General features: G+C 52.6%; 1 protein-coding gene across 1 annotated transcript in view; it reads right to left on the bottom strand.

Moving 5' to 3' along the window:
* Positions 1-5,481: 5,481 nt before the first annotated feature.
* The window catches only part of LOC122248422 (uncharacterized), a 4,546-nt gene continuing 91 nt past the window's right edge, over positions 5,482-9,936 (bottom strand). The window contains exon 1 of the mRNA XM_086550692.1: positions 5,482-9,936. This exon is cut by the window's right edge and continues 91 nt beyond it. Coding sequence (XP_086406818.1) covers positions 5,482-6,846 — 1,365 coding nt within the window. The 5' untranslated portion in view covers positions 6,847-9,936.

The following is a 9,936-nucleotide window of genomic DNA, read 5'->3' as shown; positions in this document are numbered from 1 at the left end:
CATACACACACACACACATACATACACACACACAAATTTACTTCTCGTCAGGAGGGAATTACCGGAAGTTGAGAGGAATTGGAAAAAGTGAGAGAGAAAGAATGTGATATAATAACGATACAGTGATCTTACTTTTAAAATAATAAAGTGAGTAGCCTAAGCACTTAGTTTTAGTGTCAATAATAAAAATAGTAAGTACCAGTAAAACTAATGAATAATAGTTACAAATGATCGAAATGAATACTAAACAGACAATAAGTCACGAAGAAGCGGAAGAAGAGAAGGAAAAAGAGAAAGAAGAGGAAGAAGAGGAGGAAGAGATAGAAGGAGAAGCAGCACCCCCTTATAACCACTTCTCCTGCCTTGCCTTGTCGCGTGACCGCCTAATGTGTCGCCCCTTTTCTTAACCTTCCGGCTGTCTGTCTGCCTGTCGTCTCTCTCGCTCTCTGTGCCTTTCCCTTTCCCTCCCTTCTTTCCTCTCTCCTCTCCCCTTTCTCTGATGATCTGTCACCCCCTACCCCCCACACTCACGCACTTTTCTCTTCTTCCCCTTCCCTCCGTCAGGTGACTTTAGAGGGGAGGGAATAGAGGTAGGCTGTCAATCCATTGTGGAGATGATAAAGAAATACGAAGTGAGGATATTCTTCCATTGCCATAAACAAACTCTCAACTCTTTGTCTCGTCATCACTGGTTCGCAACAGAGTCGGCAAAAGTACAGAAAATCAGTCACTCCGTCAGTCCTTTCCAGGACATATTTTTCTCAATACCTACGTACATATTTTGAGCTTATATAATTCCTACTAGAAGAGACCCACATTCTTTCAAACGACAGGAATAACAATATTAAAAACAAAAAGGATGACATTGACAATACCGACTACGGCGAACATTTGCAACTAAACCAAAATCCGAATCAAATTCGAAAAATCTCGCATTGACAACCCGCAAGGCCCGCTAAACCGACGGAGCGGATTCGAACGAGCGCCGGGCGGGAGAGGGAAGAGAAGTGAGCCCCAACGAAGCGGCATCGGGTCAGCCAGGTCAGCTGTGCGTCCCGATGCCAGCCAGCCACGGCGACCCAGCTCAATCTCCGACGCCGCCCTGTCAATCCCATGATGGCTAACGGGCTGAATCTCTCTCTCTCTCTCTTTCTCTCTCTCTCCGATCATCCAAACATGGTAGAAATGAAACTCCTTGCCGAACCTTTGGCGTCGGTAGGTGGAGAAGGATAGAAGATGGGGAGGGAGGGAAGGAAGGAAGGATGGAGGAAGAGAGGGGAGGGAGGAAAGGAGGACGAGAGAAAGAAAGAAGGAAAGAAAGAGATGGGGGGGGGGGGGGTCACCCTTCTAAGGTTCTTTTCATTCTCGGAAATTGTGAAGCGGGAGTGAGGGGGGAGGGTCTGTGATTCCCGCTCGCGACCCTCCGACTTGATGAAATTGGAGCCACTAGAGATAATCTACGATCTCAATGCCCGAAAGGGATGACGCCTGCTTCATTAGGGCACCCCATTCCATCTTTATCTATCTCTCTGTCCCCCCTCTCTCTCTGATTGTCTGTCGAGGGTGGGTGGGTGGAGAAAAAGATACGACAGTTTCTTTCCGGATCCGCGAAGCGCCCCCCAACCCCTTTTTAGAAAGCACTCTGCACGTTGCCTATGGGTTCTGTGGGATACCGTCCGACCCATGCGACTAAGAGCAGTTTTGCAATGGCCTCCCACCGCCGGTACCCTGGCCGTGGAAAATGGCCAGTCCAGCTGACTTCCCTGTGACGAAGGCGAGCACGGTCGGCGGACGCGAACGCCACAGTTACTTCCGCAAATGGATGTGAATTTACAAGAATTGTGGAGTGTCTGACATCGTGACAGTCAGGCTGGTTTCGACGGATAAAACAATTACTTTGAGGATTATGGTGGTGCTAAATGACCGTATGTGCTTCTAGAAGTTATAACTAGAACGAAATATTAGAATAATGGTATACAAATATCAAATACGGACAATCACTACTATTAAAAACGACTCGATCCTTTTCCAAAAGATTTGGATGAAAAATGAAACATGGTCAATTTAGTTACAATTAAATTACTTTTCGCAGTAAAAATACTTTTCAGTATTAACAAAAGGATTTGAAGTAATAAAAAAAAAATAAAAAAAATGCATGGCCACTTTGGTCAAGGAAAATAAACAATTATTAAACTGGTTAATAAATCCTATCAAAGTAATAGCCAAAATAATGCGCTGATTTATCTTTGCAAAAAAAAAAAAACAACTTGACAGACTGACCTCCCTCTCCCATCTTTTTCTCTCTCTCAATCCTGGCTTCCCTCAGTCCTATCCCTCTGTTGCTTCCCTCCCATTAGCCACTTTCCCTTCCCCTCCCCCCGATACACCCAACCCCCTCCCACCTCTCTCCAAAAATATGCCTTCTGTTTAGTTCGTGGAGCACGTCTGGCAGTTCCGGATTTGGGGGATTATCTTCAAACAAGGTTATGGCCGCCACCGACTGTAAAGGTTATAGTTCGATGCCGCATACGGCGTTACAGGGAACCTACCTCCCCTTACCCCTTAACTCCTAGCCTGCCCCCCCCCCCCCACTTCTCTTTCTAAATTCCCTGCAGAACTTCTTCCCGGTATAACTTGAATCCCTTGTGCCTTGTCAAGCAAAAAAGTAATTATTACAATCATTATTATTATTATTATTACTATTGTCACAATTCCTCCTCTCCTCCCCCCTCCCCTCGTCTCTCTCCTACCTTCTCCAAGCTACTAGACGTTGGCAGGTCGCCCAAGGGACCTTCTTAACCTGTTGCTAGAAACAAGCACCTGTATCACTAACTTAGGCTCGGCGCCATAGCCAAGGCCGCGTCCTCTGCCCGTCCTCGAGCCGGGACGCAAGGGGGAAGGGGAGGAAGAAGGGGATAGGGAGCAGGGAAATGGAGAAAGGGGAGGAAGAGGAGGGGGAGAAGGAGGAGGAGGAGGAAGGAGGGGAAGGAGGAGTGGTAAGGGAAAAGAGGAGGAGGAAGAAGAGAGGGAGAAGGGGGAAGGGGAGAAGGAGGAAGGGGAAGGGCGAGGGCGGCCTCCTTCCAAGACGTGCTCACAAGCTCCTAGATTCACGTGACGCACAAAACGCTGACGACGAGTGGCTCTACGTCTCGGGCTCCTCTGCGACGATAACGATGAGAGCAATTGGTAGGGGCATCGTAGGATGGGGAGGGAACGCTTAACAATTTTTTCGCGTAATGGAGCGAGTTTATTCGAGTACCATACGAATGAAAAAATAATAAAGAGGGGGAGGGAAGGAGCAGGGAGGAGAGGGATGAAGGAAAAAAAATGGAGAGGCACGGCGAAAGAGAGAGAGAGAGGGATGGAGAGAGAGAGGGGGGGGGGTGGAGAGAGAGGGAGAGAGAGGGAGAGAGGGGTAGAGAGAAAGAGAGAAAAAGGAGAGAGACGGGGAAAGGGGCAGAACATAAAAACATATAAAACAGCGTAACAATATAATACAATAATAATGAATACATCAAAGCCGAATTACAATATAATAGAATCATTACAACGGCAATGCCCCTTAACTAGAAATAACGATGGCTGCATTAACGGGGACAATCATGAATCGGAAATACTGCCAATAATAATAACGGTACCTCCACCCTAAACATACAAGCCATTCACACATATCCATAAACACACAAACAAATTTATCAAAAGGAAAACCCCTTTAACTGCAAAGGAATAACACAAACGATCATTAATCAAAAGAGCAATTGCGCCAGCATGATAATAACACATGATAATATCTTAGTTATGAGACGAAACGGTACAGCTCTCCCCTTTCAGAACCGTCCTCTTGTTTACGTGTTCTGCATTTAACAAATACATTCTTTGTTTCGTGTATCGCTGTGAGGGGAGAGCGAAGGAGTTTCTTCAACCAAGCAAACGAGGGACATAGCAATAACAGATATAACAGCAATGGGGATAAAGGAAATAACAATAACAATAAAAATATTGATGTGAAGGTAGTAGTGTTAAAGAAAAAGAAAACGAGAATGAAAAAAAAAATGCAATATCGATACCAGTTACAACGCAAAGCAGGAACAATAATACGAGACTAGCTTCGTGGTTTATGATGCGTTCACATATACGATTTAAACGTTTCTACTTCCTAGACACAAACAGATAGATAAGCCGATGCATTCTATGGACTCAACTATTCACATTTGTTCAGAAACTCCAACTTGCAATTTAAAAAATCGTTAATGTCAAAAAGTGAAAGAAAAGGAAGACCAGAGTGGAGGTCATCCTAATCGATTCCTTCGGTGACGACTGCCATTTAACGAGGCGACGATGGCGATGATAACCCCAAACAAAGGCCATAAAAATCCAGCGTAATTACCGGAAAGACACCACTGTCGGCCAACAATTCTGGGATTCCCTTCGCCTCCCGTTCCTTGCAAGCCCCACTCTTTTATAGTCGCATGCAACAAAAGCATCACCGGGCTTTCCGCCAAGACGAGACCCAATCAAGAAAGTCCCCGAAGATACATTGAAGGAGTGCATGTTCGGCAGCCATACGAGCCTCATTCAGATCTCCTCATTCAGACGTGTCTTGCGGCGTCGGAGGGACCGCCAGCTCGACATTCCACGTGCGCGAAGGGGATTTATTCGCGCATTCCCCGACTACGCCGTGTGTTCGCTTCAGGCCTCCCCTTCCCGCCCCGCACAGGTCATCATATTCCATCCCACTGATCCAAAACTCGCAGTTTCCGACTAGAATATAATGCAAGCTTCCCTCTCTCTAAGCTCTCGTTGCAAATAGGATGCAGGCGATACGATTCGTTGAACGAACAGATGGTTGCAATCAAGGCGATGACGAGTTGCTAAATATTATATCCGAAGAGGTTTTCGGGTCTTCAACTTGCAGAACACATGGAATCAGCAAATGATCATCATGCATACTGTATACACTGGCATTTCGTCGTAATCGTGGTTATTACGGTTAACCCCTGAGAAAGTTCACTGCAAAGGTGCCAGTAATGCCTGGGTTGAGCTGAATTACAATCCAGAGTCCTAATCTTCTATTGGTGGAAATCGCAAATCTTATTATAGGATAATAACAGGTATATTTCGAGAAAACGTATTACACTCTACTGATTATCACTAATGACAACAATCCATGTTATCAATTTCACAAACTATAGGAATCTGCATGTATTCAGCAAATAATGGGATGCCCCGAACTGACGGAGAGATACGAGGTCATAAGGTTGTTTAAACATGAGTCCTTTTGATCAGCGAGATCAGACAAAGAAGGATGCAGGAGAGTGGTGTGGAAAAGGACAATAAAAACCCTAGCGGAAAGAGTATCTTGGGGTGTGAGAACTGATTCAAACGGACTTGGATGATGATGGATGCAGGCGGACGAGGAGAGGACCAGGAGGGGTAGGAGGAGGAGGAAGAGGAGAGCAAGCGAGACGAGGCTAAGGGAGCTTACCCAGCAGTGGCGTGCGATCGCTGCAGGGGCGGCCGAGTCGTCTTCCTGAACAAGGGCGAGCGCAACTCCGGCATGGAGCCTTTCCTCCGCGCAGGTGAGCCTCGAATCGTGGGCGTCGGGGAGCTGATGATGGGCGGTGGCACGGGCGAGCCGCGTGCCACCGGTGAAGCATGGGCATGACTGGGCGAAGCATGAGCTGGGCTCGGGGACGAGTGGGCGGAGTGCGAGAGAGTGACGGGGGCGTGTACAGGTGAGCGTGGCACTGGGGACAGGCGGGGCACGGGCGATGTGGCACACGAGGACGACACCGAGGAGGAGAGCGAGGATCGGGGTCCCGGTGAGTGCGGAGGCACTCGCCCACAGGGGGACGTGGGAGGCAGCTGAGGGGACATGCGCCCGGCCAGCGCCACCATAGGCCCCCCGGGAGAGAGGCGCGGGGACGAGGGCGGGAAGAGGTCCGAGGGCGAGTTCTGCGAGCCGCCCGATCCGCCCCCGCTGGTGGTCCCGCTGGTGGTGGAGGACGACTGCGAGGGCGAGGAGCCGTCAGCGCCTGGCGGAGGGTACGTGTTGCTCCGCATGTCTCGCAGGTTGGCACGAGGCACGTCCAGGCTGTACTTGTAGCTGGCGGAGTGAAGAGCGTGAGCGGGGCGCGCCGCCAGGCTCGCCATGGTGGTGGTGATGGGCTGCGCAGGCGAGGGGGACACGCTGCTGGTAGTGACGACGACGACGGAGGCGCCGGCGGCGACGGCGGTAGCGGAGGCGGCGGCGGAGGGGTCATGGTGCGGGGCAGGGGGCAAGATGCGGCCGCTGCCCACGCCGCCGATGGTGTGGTGGCGGGGCAGGCCGGGCAGCTGGCGCGGGTGCTGGTGGCCGCTGAGGGCCGCGGCGTGAGAAAAGTGCCCCGGGGGGCGGTTCGCCGGAGGGGACGAGTGGGGGGACTGCGCGTGCAGGGCGGGGTGCGAGGAATGGTGCGGGTGGGCGTCCTGGATGGGCAGGGAGTGGTGGTGGGCGTGCAACGTCGGGTGAGATGAGTGATGTGCCTGAGCGTCATTCTGCACATGATGGGCGTGAAGGGCGGGCAGCGAGCGGTGCGAGGGCGGGCCTGGGGTGGGCGGCAGCTGGGCGTGGTGCTGGTGCGAGGGTAGGCACGGCGGGATGTTGTACTGTGAGACGACTGGCGGCGTCAGCGGGGGAGACGAAGTGGAGCCCAGGGAGCGCGAGGAGACCAGCCGCCGTGCGGGCGTGGTCGGCGGCGTGGGCGTGGGTGACAGGCCTGCTGACGGCGGTGGGGTTGGCGCGGGCGGCGGCACGCCCGGCACAGAATGTGGGGTTGGTGAGCAGCGCAGAGATAACTTGCGCATGGTGGGCGTGGGCGGGGTGCCCGGCTGGCGTGGGCGCCTTCACATGCCTCGACTGGGGTGTCTAGTCCAACACAGCCTCACGAAGATGCACGAACCGCGCGGATCAGAGGTCACCTGGGCGCTGCACGGCCTCGCTACGAAAAGACAGGCGGAGGAGCTGCGCTCTCATCACATCCGAGTTCAGCCCAAGACCCAGGCGACGATGCACATGATTCAGGGAGAAGATCTCTAGCGAAGGTTCACAGCCATACAAGTAGGTAAATATTTAAAGATTGTCTCTTGCATTAATCTAAGGTCATACAAAAAGTAAGAAAAGAGCATCACAGGTGAATAGGGCTATCCAGGGCCTCGAGGGGAAGGAGGCCGGAGCCGTGGCGGTGCAGGTAGCGGATGGAGGTGCGTGGGGGTGGGCAATCCACGGACCGTCGTGTCACAGCACCTGCCACCTCGCACACCTGCTCAAGCTTACTCAATAGATACTCAAGAGTTCCGGGCAGGCAGATGGCGTCACTGAAAACTCACACGCGGCGGCGGCGGCGGCGGTCGCTCGGCCAGAGTTCCGGCACAACGATGATGCTAAGTGGTAAGAGCTCGAGCTCGAGCTGCTAGAGATGCGAGGGGTAGACTGGGCCCCAGGTGCGCCGGGGTGGGGCCCACAAGGCAGGTGTGGGTAAGGGCCAAGGCTCACGAACTGGAGGGGGCACGGCACCCGGCACACCCGGGCCCGCTACACGTCACCACCCACCACCTGATCACGCCGACTTGTTGCCCCGCCTGTTCCTGCCACCGATTCCTGGCACTCGGGATGACCCACGCCCCGGACGGCCAGGTGAGGCGTCACGTGCCACACTCTGATGACTGGCTGCCGCAATGCGACGCTGCTCGTGGCGCTCGCAGCTCGCCCAGGGAGCCTGGCGAGAGAGACGATGTTCCCACGCCGCTTGGCCTGCGAGGACAAGGCCGAGGCCAGGCAGACTCACTCGGGTCTCGGTGGCTGGGACGCTACGAGCGGGCGGCGACGGAAGCGGCACAAGCAGAGGCGGCAGAGGCACGGTGTCAGTGCCGCGGCGGAGGCGCCACTGGAGCCACTGCCGCCATGTGCGCCACGGACCCTCTCAAGATGCCATGTACGTTATCCTGCGCCCATTATTTATACCCAAACTTGACCACCTGGCCTTGCGCCCTGGTATCCAGTGTCTCCATAATCACCTACCCTTCACGCATTAAAAAATCCGCGACGAAATGGCTTTCTGAAAGCCGTGAAAAAGTGCAATTAAATAGGCGCCTGGCAAGGGGCGTGAAGGCTTGAGTCCAGTGCCACCTGCTCCGTGCAGCCGCTCCTGTCACCGCCTCCACCTTGCCTTTACTTATCATCTACTTAACACAGACACACATACACAGGAAGTCGTAGACACACGTCATTTTCAACGTTCCAAGGGCCTTGTGAAGCCATGATCTAGGGCGTATGAAAAATACCGAGTCGATGGTAGCATAAAGATCCGGAGAATGCGCTAGGAAGGTAGCTATAATGCGAGTGCACTAGGCCCATGCTCACGGCGCCAAAACACACATGTCCGACGGCATTACAGGCATGTGCGATCTACATGCATGCTAAAGGCTGAGCGACACTTGCCGATGAGCAGGATCATCGTGCAGGTGGCAACAGCACCAACAGCAGCAGCAGCAGTCGCACAAAGCATGGTCTGATACTTCTGGAACACACTGTGTTTCTCTACACTTCATTCCCCAAACGTACGCTCTTCAGGAAGGAGCTCCTTCCCTCCATGGCTACAACAAAATCCCCTTCTGTCTTTAGCCTCTCCTTCCTTCCTTACTTCCATCCATCCACCACCCGCCCTCCACCCCTATCCACTTGCCTCGACCGGAAACAAATTCAGAGGGGCGAATAAGACACAAGCTGTTTGTGCGGTCTTTGTTCCCCCCGCTCTACATTTGCAGACATGTCGGAGACGCGCATGTACGCTCACGCACGCGGACACACGTAAACCTTTCTCCTTCAACTCGATCTTGATCTCAGATCTCTCTCTCTCTCCCTGTGTGTGTGTATGCGCCCCCGTGCGTCATTGATTATTAAATCAGCTACATATTTAATTCATATACAAAACGACCAAGAGACATCATAATGAATAAACCAAACGACAGACAAATATACTGTACATAAAAACACACATGCGCACACTAAATAAACAAACACAAACAAACAAATATACACGCACACACAAACGCGCGCGCGCACGCACGAGCTCACGCGCGCACGCACACACTCAGCCACCCGACGATCGATGGCAGCGCACGAGGACTGAATGTTAACAGGCGATTTTTACTACGCTCTTCTGGTCATTTTCAAACGCGCTTCACCCTTTGCACAGGCATCATAGAGCGCTGGGAGGTTTATGGTGCCTTGCTAATGCTTACTGTCTTAACCCTGTGGGTCCAAAGGACACGTACACGCAGTCAACTACATGGAAAGGGCATGGGGAACGCCGGCGGAGGGAGGCCAGGGGAGGGGAGGCCAGGGGCGGCAGAAGAGGAGGAGGAGGAGGTGGTAGGGAAGGTCGGTGATGATATATGGGTTTAAGAGGAAAAGAGAAATGGAGGGGGAAAGGGGAAAAGGGGGGAAGGGGAAAAAGGAGGGAGGGAGGGAGAAAAAAAGAGCGAAGAGTGGATGTAAAGGCGTAAGAGAGAAGGGAGGAAGTAGAGGATGGAGAGGGGGAAGGGGAGAGGAGAGAAAGAGGAGGGCGGCAGCGCAGCGTCCGAGGGTGTCCGGTGTGAAGATATGCACCCGGGCCAACCACCGATCACGGCGTGAATCAACTGGCAATCCGAAGCCCAAGTGGCGCCCGGAAGAGGGGCGTCTGCGGCCAAATGCTGCGAGCTGGACGCTGACCACGAGGGCGGAGCGCGACGCTTGGAGGAAGGGCGTGAGAGGATGCATTTTGCTGAATAAGGCAAGCAGTTACAGAGACCCCCCCCCCATCCCCTGCAAACGCGATTCGCAAATAAAATATAGACTCACAGAAAACTCAAACACATTTATATGCACATATTAGCAAACTTTGAATAAAGAGT

The sequence above is a fragment of the Penaeus japonicus genome, unplaced genomic scaffold, assembly GCF_977035675.1.
Source record: "Penaeus japonicus unplaced genomic scaffold, GWHDUDI00000001_assembly GWHDUDI00000024, whole genome shotgun sequence".
NCBI classification, from domain to species: Eukaryota; Metazoa; Arthropoda; class Malacostraca; order Decapoda; family Penaeidae; genus Penaeus; species Penaeus japonicus.
The sequence above is the reverse complement of the archived record's forward strand: the minus strand, read 5'-3'. Positions and strand labels throughout refer to the sequence as shown.